Below are 19,376 nucleotides of genomic sequence, written 5' to 3' on the forward strand. Positions count from 1 at the left end.
GTTACAACCCTTGAGCCATCAGTGCGGGCAGGAGTGAACACTGGAAAGAATATATTTTATTTAATCAGATGAACCCAATCATGTGAATAAAAAACAAACTGTGTGTGGAAAAGAATAGTGAAATAAGACAGAAAAGGTAATACATGTATTTAAGTAGCAAAAGAGCGCTGGGGTCAAACAGTTCAAGACCGTGGGAAAAAAACTATTGCGCATGCGGTAATGAAAAGACAAGAAGCTGAAGTACTGTGTGAGGTTAAACGGGTTCAGAAGCGTGGGAAAAACTCTTACTGCGCATGTGGTGGGAAAAAAAGGTATTGAGCGTGAGCTCCATAGAGGATGCCATCATGTCTATAAACTGGAATCTAATTATATGCAAGGGGCTATATATGTGAGGCAAAAAAAAACTATAAGAGTATTTAAAAGTGGGGTTCAAAGAGAATCAAACCAAGGGAAATATAATGAACAAAAATGTGCATAGTCCTGAACGTATCTATATAGCGTGTATCTTGTCGCCTCACGCTATCAGTAGGTCTAGCCCACACATGTAAAAAAATCGCCTAGATACCCATGTGACGGAAAAAATAGTATTATAATTATACAGAAGGAAGACTACATGTGTCCGTCTCTAGAACTTACAGGGGAAGTATTTACAAACAACACTATACTATTGAAAAAGGATTAATACTGAATCTTCCATAGAAACATTAGCCCACAAAGTGAACACCGATGGGATTAAAAAAACGCATTAATTGCAAAGTGTGATAGTGGAATCACAATCAGTGATCCCACGGGTCAAGTGAGTACAAAGGCAAGAAAAAAGACCTATTGCACCTACCCTGGGAAAGAAAGGAGAAAAACGAGAAGAGAAGGAAAACTAAAAAACTTAATGTAAAACCCAGCTATACATGGAAAAAACATACACGTACACATATATACATACACACATATATTCACACATATATATATATATATATATATATATATATATATATACACATAAAAAAAAAAAGGGGGCGATAAAAGCAAGGCAAAGTACAAATATATCAAAAAATATATATATGTGTATATAAAAAATATATAATATAATTATAAATATAAAACTATATATAGGAAAAAATTTTATAATATAAATACACAGACATAACAGTTATTTGAAGTTCAATGATAAGTGGGGTGAAGGTGTGTCGTCCTCAAATATTGTTCTAGTTTAAAATACTTCAGTTTAAGGGGTCTGGGGCCTGTTCGGGGGAGACGGGCCTCTTTTGAAAGACTACTCCCCACCGGGGTTCTACACGCTGCGGGCAGGTGTAGGTTATACTGACCCCAAGACCACGGCCTAATACTATTGTTGAGGGCCTATCTTCTTTTTCTTAGTCTTTTTCTTCCCTTTTCTTCTTATTTCCTCTTTTACATTCTTTTTTTCTTCCTCTTCTCTTTCTCCTTCTTTCCTCTCTTCCTTGCTCCCATCTATAACTAGTCCTATCGCTAACTCTCCTTAGTAGTTGTACTACCTCTTCTCCTCTCTTCCCTTCTGCACATCACCTCCCCCCCCCCCTTACCCCCCCCCCCTCTTCCTCGCCCCTTTCTGACAATAATAATTTCCTGTTCCTTGGGGGACCTATAGACGGGGAGATGGAGGCCCTTAGATTATGTTCACTCAATGTAAGGGGATTCAATATCCCACAGAAGCGCTCGCAGGTCCTTTACTCCATGCACAAACAGAGGACACAAATTCTCCTGTTGCAGGAGACGCATTTCAAAACCGGCAATATACCAGCATTTAAAGATAGATTCTACCCCGTATGGTACCACAGCACTAACCCGGAGGCTAAGTCTAAGGGAGTCTCTATAGCAATACATAAACAGCTTGCGCATACGATCATTGATACATGCATAGATAGCCAAGGTAGATACGTGTTCCTCAAATTGAGGGTATTCAATATGGTGTTTAGCATTGCTAATTGGTATCTTCCAAACAATAACCAGGTCTCTATGTGCAGATCTCTCCTGAAGACACTGGCGGACTTCGCAGAGGGGACGCTGCTTATCGGCGGGGACTTTAATTTTACCCTAAATCCAGCAGTAGACTCCTCCTCTGGAAGAGGCCCAGGTCGGCGTCGCGAGATGGGTTCTTTGAGGCGGGACCTCCATGCCCTCCAGCTGATAGACATTTGGCGCATTCTGAATCCACAGGGTAAGGACTATACTTTCTTCTCCCCCCCACATAATACATACTCTAGAATTGACTTCTTTTTGGTGGGACAGCGAGCCCTTTCTTGGCAACCGATAGCTAAAATTGGAGATATATTCTGGTCAGACCATGCCCCAATTTACTTGTCCCTACAGATCCCCCCTGTCACTCAGCGCCCATGGACATGGAGGCTAAATAGCAATCTTCTCAAAGATAGCATATGCCAGAAAGAGTTGCAGGACACAATAGAGTCCTTCGTCCAGGTACATAAAGGAGATCCAACATCACCTCCGGTCCAGTGGGAAACATTGAAATGCGTCCTGAGGGGAGTGCTGATTAAGCACGGCTCCAGACTTAAAAAAGAAAGGACAGAGGAGGTGAACGGTTTATTGCAGCAGATTCACCGATTGGAGCTTCGGCATAAGCAGACGCTCGCCCCAACGGATATGGCTGACCTTATTCAAAAGCGAGCTGCGCTTAAGGACCTTCTGGACCGGAGGTATTTGTATCAGAAAGAACGTATGAAGCGATTCTTTTATGAGGCGGCAGATAAATGCGGACGTCCTCTGGCACGCATGCTACATCCCAGGGCTGCCATTTCATACATCCCATTTATCAAGACACAGAGAGATGGGAACACACACGATCCAGGGGAGATCCTTGAAGTCTTCAAATCATACTATGACAAGTTATATAACATTAAGGGTCAGTTTGCGGACCTCGCCCCAACGGAATTAGGGGAAAAAATAAGAAAATATGTAGGAGATACTGCCCTCCCCCCTCTGGATGTCTTGCTTTCTGGGGCTTTGGAGGAGGACATTTCAGAAATAGAGATAGGTGCCGCTATTCGACACACTCCCTCTGGTAAATGCCCGGGACCGGATGGATTCACACCGGCTTTTTATAAACTGTTCGGAGCACAGTTGGCCCCAATTATGGCCAGAACGTTTAACTCCTTGGATGGAGAGGTTGGATTCGTCCCTCAGTCCCTAGAGGCACACATTAGTGTAATCCCCAAGCCCGGGAAGGACCTAGCACATGCTGCAAATTATCGACCCATATCTTTGTTGAACATTGACATTAAACTTTTCTCTAAGATACTGGCGGACAGATTGGCGCCCTTGCTGCCCCTGAGTATACATACAGACCAGGTGGGCTTTGTCAAAGGCCGTGAAGCCAGGGATAATACCATCAAGACTGGACTTCTGGTAGCGAAGGCCAAGCTTGAATCAATCCCCATGGGCTTATTGTCCATCGATGCAGAAAAGGCCTTTGACCGGGTCCACTGGGGATTCATGAGAGCAGCCCTAGATCAACTGGGATTGGGTCCCAAGTTCCTACAAAAAATCTTTGCGCTATACTCTGGTCCGACTGCCCGGGTCCGGATCAATGGTATGTTGTCCTCCTCTTTTGCCATACAGAACGGGACCAGACAGGGGTGCCCTTTGTCCCCTCTGTTATATGTAATTGTTATGGAACATTTGGCGAATGCCATTAGGAAAAATGAGGATATCCAGGGGATTAGATGTGGTTCAGTCCATCATAAAGCGGCATTGTACGCAGACGATTTATTATTATATGTCAGTCAACCCCACACCTCCCTACCATCATTGATGAAGGAACTTGAACGATTTGGCCACTTAAGTAATTTTAGGGTCAATTTTTCTAAATCGGAGGCCTTGAATATCTCGTTACCCCAATCAGAGGTTAGTCGGATCGCCTCCAATTTCCCGTTCAAGTTGAAACCTGAGGCAGTGAAGTATTTGGGGGTGTACATTCCGGCAGATTTATCTAAATTATACACGCTTAATTACCTAACCCTGCTAAACCGAACAATTAAAAATCTAACATCCTACAATGGATTGAGACTATCGTGGTTTGGTAGGATGAACGTGATTAAGATGGACATTTTACCTCGTTTTTTATACATTTACCAAACTGTCCCTATAATACCCCCAAGTGGGTTTTTTCAGAGCCTACGTTCAGCTTTGGTGCGCTTTGTGTGGGGGGGGAGGAGGCCTCGGATTGGGTTGCGCTCCTTGACTCGCCTAAAGGAAAAGGGGGGAGCTGGACTCCCTGACTTTAAAACATACTTCCAGGCCTCAGCTCTGGTCCGTGTGCTGGATTGGACTTTCCAAAACAAACATAAACAATGGGTACAGATAGAACAGACAGATATTCCAGTCCCTCTGGGCCATCTCCCCTGGATACCACTACCAGACATTTCCATGATGGGTTCGGCACCGAAATACACAAGGGACACCCTCAAAGTTTGGCACACAGTATCAGGCAAATTTGCTCCATCAAACACTCTAGGCCCCCTGTCTCCTCTCTTTTCTTGCCCTTCTTTCTGTCCTGGTTATCGGAAGAGCGCTTTTCTCGGATGGAGGGCAGTGGAGGACACCCGCGTTGGAGACATTCTCGTGGATGGTAAGCTGCCTGACTTTCAGGATATCAGATTGCGGCCCATGGGGAGAGGAGTGCAGTGGTTTGAATACGTACAGCTGCGGTCGTTTCTCGCTGCACGGGAGGCAGAGGGCCTGATCCGCAGAACTCTTACTCCACTGGAGGAACTGTTCAAAAGGGGGGACTCCCCGGATCATGCAATCTCCCTCATATATAAGGTCCTCATCGGACATGGGGGAGCTGATAAGACAAACTACCAGCTGGCTTGGGAACGGGATCTGGGGGAGACCATCTCACAGGAGGAGTGGGCGAAAAGTTTTTTATTCAGCCACAAGATGTCAATTGCATGCTCTGCCCAGGAGAAAAATTATAAAATATTAACACGATGGTATCAATATCCGTCAAAGCTTCACGCGATCTTCCCACAGGTCTCCCAAGTGTGTTGGAGGTGTAACAAGGAGAAGGGCACCATGATTCATATCTGGTGGGAGTGCCAGCTGATAAAACCCTTTTGGACTAAGGTATTTGACAACTACCGACTCATAACTGGGAGACAGGTGGTGAGTTCTCCTAAAATTGCCCTACTTTCCATTTTGCCACAGTCAATCTCTTACCACAAGAAAGACATCCTGAGATTCTGCATAACAGCCGCCCACTCGGTAATTCCAAGACATTGGAAAACGACCACAATTCCTCCAATCACAGAATGGTATTCGGAAATGACCGATATCTACAGAATGGAGGAAATGTCGGCTGACCTCTCTGGATATGGAGCTAAGTTTTATACAACCTGGAGTGAGTGGATGAGTTTCCATGACTCCACGGATTTCCATAAGCTTTTTTGAGAAACCTGAAATGGGTGGACAGGGACACCTGCTTGCGCGGAGAGATATGGAAGGAGGAACAGGGGCTTCGGCTTGACCCTTGGTCACGGGTCCCCCAGGTGACCTCTTTCCCTTCCCCTCCCCCCCTCCCGCCCCCTCTTCGCCCCCTCCCTGCTTTCTCTTTTCTCTTATATGTATCTTTTATAATGCTCTTTACTCATTCATATCCATAATCTTGTTGGAGTCTTTAATCTCTCTGGAAGTGACGAACAATATAATATTTCTTAAGATATACTGTCCTAGTGACCCAGGAAGTCCAAATGTAGTCGTTTGTGGCTACATTCCTTGTATTGCATGAACTCAGCTACAGAAGGTCATGGGGATACGGGGGCACTGTTTGGAATGGACAGAGGGAGTTGTGTCTTAGGACACATAAGGACATAACTAAACAGTTCAGTACATTTTTGTGTTGGAAATTTGTAAATGTTTTCAATATATGCTCATGATGTTTATTGTAATTATGAAAAAATACTTAATAAAAAAGATTGAACATAAATACACAGACATAAAAGCTCTCAATATATAAAAACAATTTTTTCTTTAAAAAACCCTGGGAGGCCGATTATTTCAGGTATCGGGTCCCTAACGGAAAATCTGGCAGCTTATATCGATCAGATAATGAGAATACATGTGGTAAACCTTAGGAGCTACTTGAGTGATTCCACCCACCTTATAAATATTATCAAGGATATTGAATGGAAAGACACTTTCCGCTTTGCCACACTGGACATTGCCTCGTTGTATACAAATATATCACATGTTCTGGGTCTGGAATGTTTCCAGCAATTCTTGGCGGTCGATGACCGGTTACCAGAGGTGCAGAAAAACTTCATTTTGGAGAGTATGAATTTTATATTATCAAATAATATTTTTACCTTCCAGGACACACTGTATCGCCAACGGTGTGGCGTGGCGATGGGCTCTAAAGTGGCACCCACCTTCGCCAATCTATTTATGGGTTTGTTTGAGCTACAATATATTTACTCATCCATTTTCTTTAAACATGTAATTATTTATAAAAGATACATCGATGATTTGTTCTTGATCTGGGATGATTCAGAAATTAACTTACCTTTTTTTCTCAAACACATAGAGAACAATAATTGGGGTCTTATTTTTCCCCCACAGTGAAAGAAAAAGCTATAGATTTTTTGGATCTAACCATCATGCACGAGGAGGGGGTCATTTTGACCAAAACTTTCTTCAAAAAGGTAGACAGTAACGGATATATTGATTTCACTAGTGATCACTACGATAAATGGTTATTGAATGTGCCTAGAAACCAATATCAGAGGATACGCAAAAATTGTACTTTAAATAAAGATTTTATTGAACAGGCTGGGGTCCTTAAAGATAGATTCCTTGACAAAAAATACCCCCACTCAGTGATTAAAAGAGCATATAAGGAAAATTTAGATTCCAAACAAATCGATCTAATCAAAGGGAACAATAAACACTCAGATACAGAAAATGATCGTAGGTTTTCTCTAAATTTCTTGACCACTTATAGTAGGGAGTGTGTGAGATTTAAAAATATTATTCAAAAACACTGGAACATTCTTCTAAATGATCCTTTTCTGAAGGATGTGCTTCCATCAAAACCAGGTATCACTTATAGGAGGGCATCGAACCTGAAAAATCACTTAGCCCCTAGTAGGCTAAGGAACATATCCCCAGGACCTACTATTTACAAACCCATGGGAGTATTCAAATGTGGTACAAAGAACTGTCTATGCTGTAAATCAATACAACACAAAAGGTTTTCTTTTGGCTCCACTCCAGGGGGTACTGAGTTCACTATAAAGGGTCATATGACCTGTCAATCCGAGTTCGTTGTTTATCTTAAGTGTGACTGCAACATGCGTTATGTTGGCAGGACCACACAAGCACTCCACAACAGAATTAACTCACATAGGCACAACATAAAAATAGGATTTATGCTTCATGGCCTATCTAGGCACATAACCATGGTCCATGACAAAAAATCCAGCCTAAGAGTGACGCCTATTAAACAGATACCCCCTCATACCCCTAATCGTAATGAATTATTGAATAAGAAAGAAACCTATTGGATTTACAAACTTAATACACTTAAACCGTTGGGGCTCAATGAGGTGACTGATTTATTTCATTAGAGGTTCATTTTTTAAAGAAAAAATTGTTTTTATATATTGAGAGCTTTTATGTCTGTGTATTTATATTATAATTTTTTTTCCTATATATAGTTTTATATTTATATTTATATTATATTTTTTTTATATATAATTTTATATATATATTTTTTTTTTATATATTTGTACTTTGCCTTGCTTTTATCGTCCCCTTTTTAGGCATAGTAATTTTAATTGGTTTATTGCCAGGTCTTATATTACCTATCGTTTCATATATTTATCCGTACTTTTTACTTATGTGGTTTAAATCTGTGTTTATGCATATATTTTTTTCTCACCCAGGTTTTTATGTGTATGTGTGTATGTGTATATATAATATATATATATATATATATATATATATGTGTGTGTATGTATGTATATATATATGTGTACGTGTATGTTTTTTCCATGTATAGCTGGGTTTTACATGAAGTTTTTTAGTTTTCCTTCTCTTCTCGTTTTTCTCCTTTCTTTCCCAGGGTAGGTGCAATAGGTCTTTTTTCTTGCCTTTGTACTCACTTGACCCGTGGGATCACTGATTGTGATTCCACTATCACACTTTGCAATTAATGTTTTTTTTTAATCCCATCGGTGTTCACTTTGTGGGCTAATGTTTCTATGGAAGATTCAGTATTAATCCTTTTTCAATAGTATAGTGTTGTTTGTAAATACTTCCCCTGTAAGTTCTAGAGACGGACACATGTAGTCTTCCTTCTGTATAATTATAATACTATTTTTTCCGTCACATGGGTATCTAGGTGATTTTTTTACATGTGTGGGCTAGACCTACTGATAGCGTGAGGCGACAAGATACACGCTATATAGATACGTTCAGGACTATGCACATTTTTGTTCATTATATTTCCCTTGGTTTGATTCTCTTTGAACCCCGCTTTTAAATACTCTTATAGTTTTTGTTGCCTCACATATATAGCCCCTTGCATATAATTAGATTCCCGTTTATAGACATGATGGCATCCTCTATGGAGCTCACGCTCAATACCTTTTTTTTCCCACCGCATGCGCAGTAAGAGTTTTTCCCACGCTTCTGAACCCGTTTAACCTCACACAGTACTTCAGCTTCTTGTCTTTTCATTACCGCATGCGCAATAGTTTTTTTCCCACGGTCTTGAACTGTTTGACCCCAGCGCTCTTTTGCTACTTAAATACATGTATTACCTTTTCTGTCTTATTTCACTATTCTTTTCCACACACAGTTTGTTTTTTATTCACATGATTGGGTTCATCTGATTAAATAAAATATATTCTTTCCAGTGTTCACTCCTGCCCGCACTGATGGCTCAAGGGTTGTAACCCTTAAAAGATATACTTTCTATACTAATTCTATGTTCCTTGTGGGTTCGATTCTGACTTAATTCACCTTTCACATCTTGATTCTGATCTACTTGGGTGTTCTTTTTATATGTATTTCAGCACCAGCAATAAATACATGGCACTCATTTTTTCTTTTTTTCTTTTTATTTGGTTAGATCTTTGATCTTGGTTTCCATGGGTATATCTTCATTGAAGGTTGTTCTGATTTGCACCTAAATCATGTTACTACGTCATACATTGAATGTATAGAATTCCCGCCGATTTTTTTCTGTAAATTGGGCGGTCTGATGACGTCACACCCAAGGATATATGTGTCCAGTCTGTTTCTTTGTCTGTAGATTTTGATGTTTCTTGTGCCTGTATTGTCCTGAGGAAGGGAGCAGTGCCTCCTGAAACGCGTAGACCAGACCTGAGCATGAAATAAAGTAACATTAATTTAATCATCTTCATGAGTGGTCGTTGGCGCGGTATTGAAATTACCCTTTTCCTACCTATATCTATTGAAATTTTGTTCTGAAAGTCCTTCAGAGAAAAACATTGTAATCTGTAGCATATGCCATAACAAGTTGAACAGAGGCCAGGGAAAAGGCAACCTGAGCACCACCACTATGCAGTACCACATGGCAACCAAGCACCCCAGTAGTTGGGCACAACACCAGGGTACCAAATTTGTGTCTGTGGGTCAGACCATTGCCATGTCACCTGTGGTATGTCCTTCACAATCTGCTGTCCAGGAAGCAAGCGTTCAAACATCCTGCTAACCAGGGCTGTGGAGTCGGAGTCGGAGTCGGAGTCGTGGAGTCGGAGTCGGAGTCGGAGCTCATTTTGGTGGAGTCGGAGTCGGTATAAAATGCACCGACTCCGACTCCTAAAATATATAATAAATTGGGGACAGGAGTGCAATGCAGAATGTGCTGAATATTTTACTAAATAACAACATTTAGTATAATGCTTATATTTAAGTGAAAAATTTATTGTAGTACAATGTGAACATCAGATATTTAATTGTTTTTATGATACAATAATCAAGATATTTGGATAGAACATAAAATATTTATTGGAATACAACTTTAGAACACAAAAAAACTAATAAATTGTAAATATGTAATATATATAATATATATATATATACAGTGTATATACACACACACAAGATATATATGTAATCTACTGTATATTACATAGTGTATTACATATTTACAATTTATTACAGTTTTTTGTGTTCTAAAGTTGTATTCCAATAAATATATTTTATGTTCTATCCAAATATCTTGATTATTGTATCATAAAAATTATTAAATGTCTGATGTTCACATACACATATTCATGTACTACAATAAATTTTTCACCTAACTATAAGCAATATATGTAGGAGTCGGAGTCGGAGCCGGAGTCGGAGTCGGAGCCGGAGTCGGAGTCGGTGCAAGAGAATTTGAGGAGTCGGAGTCGAAGGTTTGGCTTACCGACTCCACAGCCCTGCTGCTAACAAGGTGCAATTGTACAGACACACCAAACTTTAACCACATCCACTTCCTTGTCCCAGGGAAGCATCCAGTTGTCAGTGCCTGAGATTTTGGAAAGGAAGTGTAAATACCCAGCCATGCACCCACATGCACAAAACCTAAACTCGCACATTGCCAAATTGCTAGCCGTAGAGATGTTGCCGTTTAGGCTTGTGGTAACATAGTGTTTCTGTGATCTCTTGGCTTTGGCTGCCCTACGATAGTTTTCCCAGCCACCACTATTTTGCCTGTTGTGCCGTCCCCTCCTTACACACGCACGTGTTAAACAATCGCAACTGTGCTCTGACCAACGCCGTAACTGGAAAGGTCCACCTAACAGACGCGTAAACAAGTTGTTGTGGACAGGGACGATACATATCTGTTACGGCACAGTGAGTGAACCTGGTGGAGGCTGGGACAAACTCACAAACTGTAACATCACAGATCTTACCTACACCAAGAATTGCGGGCCCAACTTCTACCAGTGTTTCCGCCTCATCATATGCTACTCTCTGTCTCCCCTCCTCCTCCTGCTTCTCATTCTCTGCTGAATTACCCTCCCTATCACTGCCAAGCTGGTAGCTGTGCAGCAGCGTATCGGCAAAGCGGCAACATGCTCTGCTGAAGCGGATCTGTTTAGGTTCCAAACCACACACTGTAGCAGAGCTGTGGCAAAGTATAAAAGAGCAGACCGATGAGGGGCTCTTCCCGATGCACCTCCAGCCTGGCCTGGTCGTTTGTGACAATAGGCGTAATCTGCTGGCGGCTTTAAAGGTCGGCAAGCTGGTAGATGTGCTATGCATGGCTCACGTGCTGAACCTAGTTGTTTGGAAATTTATGGAAACATAGCCTGACTTGCCATACCTATTTGAGAAGGTGTGCCGTACTAGTGCCCATTACTGAGCAGCAGAGGGCAGTAGCTGAATACCAGTTTCAACATGCCCATCGAGTCAGCCACCACACATAACAACTGTTGAGTGGGTGTGGATCGCTGACATTTGTGAGGTTCTTGAGAACTTTGAGTACTGCACCAAGCTAGCGAGCGGTGATCAGTTCAGGCTATTAGCCTAACCATCCTGCTGTGACTGGTGAAACAATCACTGCATAATCTCAAAGAGGAAGCTTTGAGTGCTGAGCATGTGGCTATGGGGCCAGATTTCGCAATGGGTGATACTATCCAGCCTAGCCAATATTCTTTGGCAACATTGAATGATGTTGAGGAGGAAGAAGACTTGTTTTTCTGTGCTACCCAGGGGACTCCCAAAGCTACACAGGGGACTCTCAACCTCAGCTTCATGTCTGTCCAACATGGATGGGCTGGAGATGGAGGAGAGGATGGGTATTGTTCCTCCTGGTGGGGATACAGAACCTTTGCCTGTTTGCAGCTTGGCCCACATGGCGCAGTTCATGTGTAAGTGTCTGTGGTAGGACTCTTATGTGATACACATTTTAGTCAACAACCTATACTGGTTAGCCACCTTTCTGAACCCATGGTACAAGGATAAATTTGCTTCTCTCCTTTGGAGTCACCAATAGGTTTCACAATGGAATCTTTCAGGAGGGTCATTCTAGATCAGTTTGAAAACATCACCCTCAGACAACGCTGGCGGCAGAGTTACTGGCTGTTTTCACCACCAAGGATTAATGGGGAGAGACACCAAGTATAACAGAGGTGGGGGGAAAATGTGCACAAACTGAGCCATTTTCAATAAACCAGGTCATCAGCAAGGGCTATCTGTGCCTGTAACAATGCCAAGGAGGGAGAAGTTGCATAACCTGGTCAAGGGGTACTTATGTGACCATACCTGCGTTCTTTCTGACTCTTCAGTTCCCTTTAATTAATGGGTTTCCAAGTTTAACACTTGGCCCGACCTCTCCTTAAATGCCTTGGTGGTGCTGGCCTGCCCTGCTGGTAGTGTGATGTCAGAGTTTGTTTTCAGTTGTGCTGGGGCAATTATCACTGATAGGCGCTCACGCCTCTCTACAGAAAATGCAGACAGACTTACTCTGATTAAATTCAACAAGGACTTGATTTTTCCACAGTTTGCAATCCCTCCAGATGAGAGCAAGCCAAACTAAATTCCACCAAAATGTTGATTTGGACTACTGCTGTTAACGTCCACCCCTTGCCATACAAAGCCGTTTCTTTCCTGCGTCAACCTTGAGTCAGTCTATATGGCTAATTTTTGTAAACGCTATGCACATTTTGCAGTGGCGGACAAACTAGGATAGTACTCCTACTCCAGCCTAACTACTATTTGTTATTGGAGAACCTTGTGATGGTGACTCCCTGCATCAACCGTGACTCGGGCCATAGGGCTAATTTTTTTAAACAATATATATGTCCCACTTTGCTGCATTTTGTAACCTTTCACCCTTTGGTGCCTTTCATGTGGCACTAAAGGGTGGTTAGCCTTGTATTTAGCCAAAAAATAATCAAAAATAAATAAAAAAAAAAACGACGTGGGGTTACCCCTATTTTTGGTAGCCAGCTAGACTAAAGCAGACGGCTGCAGCCTCCAGACCACAGCTGGCAGCTTCACCTTAGCTGGTATTACAAAACAGAGGGCACCCCTTGCTGTTATTTTAAATTGAATTAATTGAAAATAAAAAACGTGGGGTCCCCCCAAATTGTCCCACTAGCCACGGTAAAGCGGACAGCTGTGGTCTGGTATTCTCCGAGGGAGGTCCATGGTTAATGGATTCTCCCCAGTCTAAAAGTAGCAGGCCACAGCCACCCCAGAAGTGGCGCATACATTAGATGCGCCAATCCTGATGCTTCGCCCTAGCTCATCCCGTTGCCCTGGTGTGGTGGCAAAACGGGGTAAAATATGGGGTTGATACCAGCTGTGTAATGTCACCTGGCATCAGGCCCTGGCATTAATGATGTCACAGCATCTATCAGATACCCGACATCACTAACCCAGTCAGTAATAAAAAAAATAGATAAAGAAAATATTTGAAAAAACACTCCCCAACACATTCTCTTTTTCACCAATTTATTGAAAAGAAAAAAATCTGGATCCGGAGTTATCCAATAAGGGGGTCCGACAACGATCCATACCATACTCACCGTCCCAGTGAATGAAGAACAGAATGTTCCCCATTGACTGGGAGAGCAGTTCAGTGACCGGAGCTAACATCATTAGGTCAGGCCAGGTCACTACAGGGCATAACCAGCACCGATGTCATGGGGTTAGCTGGGTTCATTGCTTGCAGTAATGAACTCAGCTGAACTCATGACATCAGCGCTCGTCACTAAGTTCCATGGCTGCCACGTTCTCTTACGAACTAGCCCGTGTCATCACCGCTAGTCACAGTCTCAGGCCACCCGCGAGACTTCATGTGAGAACGCGGCATCATGGAAGTCAGTGATGAGCGCTGATGTCACGAGTTCAACAGAGCTCATCACAGCAGGTAATTATCTGAGCTAACCTCCTGATGGCAGCGCTCATCATGCCCGCAGCTGCTTGCACACTGCTGTGTGAGTCACTGTAGGGTTGGCTAGGGCAGTGCGACATACACTGCAGGGGGGCACTGATAGACTGAAGCCACACGGAAGTTCTTCCGTGTGGCTTCAGGGGATCCCAGAAACCATATGCGAGTCATAAATGCATGCAGGCATATTCTCCAAGTTCTCCCCATTCAATTTCATTACTTTCCCATCCATTTCAGCCTTTTCCTTAGGCCCCCAGATCTCTTTGTTGGGTCCAGCAGAAAATCACTCGCATTTTCCATTGACTTGCTTTGTACTCGCAATTTAAAACAAATATGTGAGTATTGCAAACTACTTGTTACGAGTGTAGCAATTTCAAATATTATGGGACTCACTCATCTCTAACTAGCTCTCCTGCTCTATTAACAAAGTTTCCCTCCTTGTTGAAAAATTGCCATTTAAAGCCTTTCAGCCTGACAACGTAATCCATTGTATTGAAAGAAGAAAGGACCTCTCCTCATTAAATTATTTATTGTACGCATAAGGGAATTGTGTTCATATATGGTATTGTATGGAGATTTACTTTTATTTTTGTCCAATGAGTTGAGCAAAGTTTCAAATCTTTGTCCACCGCATTCTTGCAAAAATGAATGATATCTTTGTTGCAGTTGATATAATTATTCAAGCTACTGACTTTTTCTCATGTAACTAGCCTGTAGAATCGGTGCACTTAAGATGTCGCTTACCTCTTGTTTATGTCTGTTCCCATGGCTACTGGCAGTGTCACTCCTAATACGTATACGATGTCCGTGCTGCCTTGCCACCAGTGGGTCCACTATCACTATGGCAGCGGCGCATGCGCAGTAACCGAATGACGCATCCCTGCTTCCGCACATGCGCTGTGTTGTCTGACGGCCGACCGCGTGCACTGTGTTGTCTGAAGGCTGACCTGCCCGATGTGTTGCGGTGGACAGACTGTGCATGTGTCACCTCTGGTGATGACATATGCGGAAGTGAACAGCAGCGGGCATTCAAAAGTAGACAAACAGAAGAGGACACCTCTCCCTCCCTGATGAAGTCGTATATGGGACGTACTACACCACTGGCGAAACACGTGTTGGTGGGTCCTGGGGGAATTTTTTTGTCTTAGGACATGGATTTCTGGCAGCTTCTATATGCACTTAGCACTTTTTTGGTAGGTATATGTTACCATTCAGGGATATTTTCCCTGCATGTTAGCTACTTTATGCACCAGGCACTTTACTATAGGGGGAGACCTCTCTGATGACATTTACATTATACACAATTGTTATATAAGCTCATTTTTATCCCCCATTTTAGGAGCCTGCTCTGCATATAATATTTATAATCTGGAAGTATATATTGTGATCTTTATGCTATATTTATCAATTCCTGCTTCTGCATCATTACCATGATGATTACCAAGGCTGAAATGGATGAGAGAGTGATTAGCTGAATGGGGAGAGCCTGGAGAATATGCCTGCATGCATTTATGACTCACATATGGTTTCTAGGATCCTCTGAAGCCACACGGAAGAACTTTTTTATATGGGTTCAGTCTGTCGTGCCCCTGCAGTGTATGTCGCACTGCCCTGGCCAGCCCTTCAGTGACTCACACAGCAGTGTGCGAGCAGCTGCGGGGATGATGAGCGCTGCCGTCAGGAGGTTAGCTCAGATCATTACCTGGTGTGATGACCTCCCCTGAACTCGTCACGTCAGCGCTCGTCACTGACTTCCATGATGCCGCATTCTCACATGAAGTCTCGCGGGTGACCTGAAGTGGGCTCACGGGACAGTTTGAGTCAGAACGCGGCGGCCATGGAACTCAGTCACGAGAGTTGATGTCACGAGTTCAGCTGAGTTCATTACTGCAGGTAATGAACTCCGCTAACCACTAGGCACCAACAGACTGAAGCTACACAGAAGTTCTTCCATGTGGCTTCAGGGGATCACATAAAGCATATGCGAGTCATAAATGCATGCAAGCATATTCGCCAAGCTCTCCCCATTCAGTTTCATTACTTTCCTATCCAATTCAGCCTTTTCCTCAGACTCCCAGACCTCTTTGATAGGTCCGGCAGAAAATTACTCCCATTCCCCAGTGACTTGCATTGTACTCGCTATTCGGAACGAATATGCGAGTATTACAAATTGCTCATTACGAGTGTAGTGATTACGAATATTACAGTACTCGCTCATCTCTAATTATTACGTGTTAGGTCTCATTAGTGTTGCTTCCTATTCCTGCCATTACACACATTTTATTTTAGGCTGCCATGACTCCATCTTTTTACATAATTCTTTAGACTCAAAATCAGTGAACTGTAAACTCTTCATAAAATTAAGATGTTGCTGGCCATTCTTTCTCCTGGAATAACCAGGAGTTAGGTCCTGCTCCTCATCACCCGTACGTGAGGGGAAGAGTACACTTTGTCATTAAAGCATTTATACCCTGCTCCTCACTTACGGAAACCTACTGTCACGGGTGTGTCATGTGTTTTCTGGCCATAGAAGGTCACAGCGTTTGGCTGCACAGAATGATCCCTGACTTTCCATTGTTCCTGCTGTCAATATTCATTAGCATAGGTAGCTTTCCTGTTGGATTCATCTCTCTCCCTTTTGGACCCCAACAGAAGCTTGCCTTCCCCTCAGCTGCTGTTCAAAAGCATTATCTTGGTGCTTAAATACACTTTCCTTCTTTGAACTGGTGCTGGTGATATTTTCAGTTTATTCAAGCCTTGGTTGCAAGCAGGTGGCTTGTACTCTTCTGTGGTATTGTTGTTGAATTTTTTTTAACTTCTACCTGTGTCATCTGTATATAAGTAGTTCATGCATTTTCCCCCCTGTGTGTCTTCTTTGTGTCATCTATAGTGATTAGTGGGATTGACTAAGAGCTCATCCCATCCGTTCCCTATTTAGCGCCCAGCACCAGTGATACCTATGGTTAGGTATCAGGCTTGGCGCTTATGTACAGAACCTATCTAGAGTGGTGAGGGAACCCAGGGACCAGCAGTAGTTTTGATTAGGGCTCACATCTTCCCTTTCCCTAGATGCAGGGTTTCCCTTTCCCTAGATGCAGAGTTTCCCTACCTTTCACAGTTCGCTAGGTACTTCACCGTACCTAGCATGACACCTACCTACCATCAAGGCATTAAAAATGGACGAGTCAAATGTGTAAGTGAAAACTATATTTTTTAAAAAATACAGGTAATGCCAATTCGTATTACTTTAAGGGTCAGCACTCACGGCGAGTAATACGGGGCAAGTGTAATGCGATAAAAAAAAATCACATTCAACTGAGACCAATATTAGTCTATGGGTCCGCTTTTTTTTTTCTCAGCCCTAATTAGATCGAGAAAACAATTGCAGCACGCTGTGGGTGGAATGCTATCCTGTTTCATTAGCACGCATTCAAGTCTATGGGGGCAATAGAAACATCGCATTGCACTCGCGTTACACCGGTGTAACGCAAGTGCAGTGTGATTCTTGCATCAACTGGCAACGGAGGACATTGGGAGATAAATTCCTCCCTCTCCACCATAGCTTCCCTCTGCAGTGCCGGCCCGCCCCCCGCAACTGTGGTCTGATCACACGATAGGACCACAGTCACATGACACTCGCATGACACTCTGATCCCGCTGTGCTGTGAGCATGTGCCGAGTGCCATGCGAACACTCGAACAAATCCCCATGTGGCCTCAGCCTAACAAAGTTAATACTAGTGGCAGCATCCTACTAGAAATACCATCAGGATTAGATATTTTCTCGGATTTTTTATTTTTTTTGTTAATTTAAATGCGCTTGTGTTTTCAAACAAATGTTCATATGTAAAAGCATTAAGTAGCAAAAATACTAAGCAAATCCTGAAAGCTTCCTGAAAGCTTCCATTGGAATACAGCATAATGGACAGCTCTTCTGTGTGTATGGCAGAATATGTTCTATTTTTATTATTTCAAAACCACTACATGAAGCAGAACATAACGGGGGTGTGTACAGAGCATAAGTTGAGCATAGGAAATATTTAAAAACACTAATATTTCTCTTTTTCTTTTTAGAATGCACTAATTAGCTGTGTCAATAGGAATGAAAGTAAGTATTATATATAAGTACAGTATATATATTGGGTCCTATACGTTAATTATTTATTCAACCAGTTTTATAGATTACTATTTTCGCTACTTATTTAAAGTTCAGGAAAAATACTTTTGTAAAAAAAAATTCTTAAATGTATTATCATCTAATTGGATTCTTTCATGAAATAGATATGTTCCATAGTGTTGGCACCTTTCAAATTGTTCCAGAAAATTAAGTATTGCTCTCAGAAGATTATTGCAATTACACATGTTTTGTTATACAGATGTTTATCTCATTTGTGTGTATTAGAACAACACAATAAAACAGAGAAAAAAAAAGCCAAATTGGACAAAATTTTACGCAAAACTCCAAAAAAGGGCCAGTCAAAATTGTTGACACCTTTCAAAAATTGTGGGTAAACATCTTTGTTTCAATCACTCACCTGTGGCAAGTAACAGGTGTGGGTAAAATTAAATTCATATCTAAATCCAGTTAGAGGGGAGACGTTGACTCATTGTTTGTATTGTGTGTCTGTGTCTGTGTATTATGCCTCACTAAAGCTGGGGTCACACTAAACGACAGCGACAACGACGTCGCTGTTACGTCACCATTTTCTGTGACGTAGCAGCGACCTTGTAAGTCGCTGTTATGATCGCTGCTTAGCTGTCAAACACAGCAGCCGAAGCAGCGATCATAACGTCGCTACATGTGCAGAGAGCAGGGAGCCGCGCACACTGAGCGCTGGCTGCTTGCTCTCCTAGCTACCGTACACATCGGGTTAATTAACCCGATGTGTACTGCAGCTACATGTCAGTGCAGAGAGCAGGGAGCCGCGCACACTGAGCGTTGGCTCCTTGCTCTCCTAGCTACCGTACACATCGGGTTAATTAACCCGATGTGTACTGCAGCTACATGTCACAGTGCAGAGAGCAGGGAGCCGCGCACACTGCTTAGCGCTGGCTCCCTGCTCTCCTAGCTACAGTACACATCGGGTTAATTACACGATGTGTACTGCAGCTACATGTGCACAGAGCAGGAGCCGGCGCTGGCAGCAAGAGCGGCGGAGGCTGGTAACGAAGGTAAATATCGGGTAACCACCTTGGTTACCCGATGTTTACCTTGGTTACAGCTTACCGCAGCTGCCAGACGCCGGCTCCTGCTCGCTTCATTTCGTCACTCTCTCGCTGTCACACACAGCGATGTGTGCGTCACAGCGGGAGAGCGACGACCAAAAAATGAAGCTGGACATTCAGCAACGAGCGGCGACCTCACAGCAGGGGCCAGCTCGTTGCTGGATGTCACACACAGCGACAGCGACGGGACGTCGCTGCAACGTCACAGAAAATGGTGACGTAGCAGCGACGTCGTTGTCGTT

The 19,376-nt window shown here is 42.8% G+C and overlaps 1 protein-coding gene across 12 annotated transcripts in view; it reads left to right on the forward strand.

The window, feature by feature from the left end:
- The window catches only part of RECK (reversion inducing cysteine rich protein with kazal motifs), a 1,668,523-nt gene that overhangs the window by 379,598 nt on the left and 1,269,549 nt on the right, over window positions 1-19,376 (forward strand). For all 12 annotated transcript variants that reach the window (XR_012724346.1, XR_012724347.1, XM_075314993.1 and 9 more), the window contains exon 7: window positions 17,983-18,016. Coding sequence is in view for 10 of the 12 variants with exons in the window: in XM_075314993.1 (XP_075171108.1) it covers window positions 17,983-18,016 (34 nt within the window). In the remaining 2 variants the exon portion in view is untranslated. The remainder of the gene's footprint in view (window positions 1-17,982; window positions 18,017-19,376) is intronic.

Source organism: Anomaloglossus baeobatrachus, chromosome 6 (assembly GCF_048569485.1).
Source record: "Anomaloglossus baeobatrachus isolate aAnoBae1 chromosome 6, aAnoBae1.hap1, whole genome shotgun sequence".
Classification (NCBI taxonomy): Eukaryota; Metazoa; Chordata; class Amphibia; order Anura; family Aromobatidae; genus Anomaloglossus; species Anomaloglossus baeobatrachus.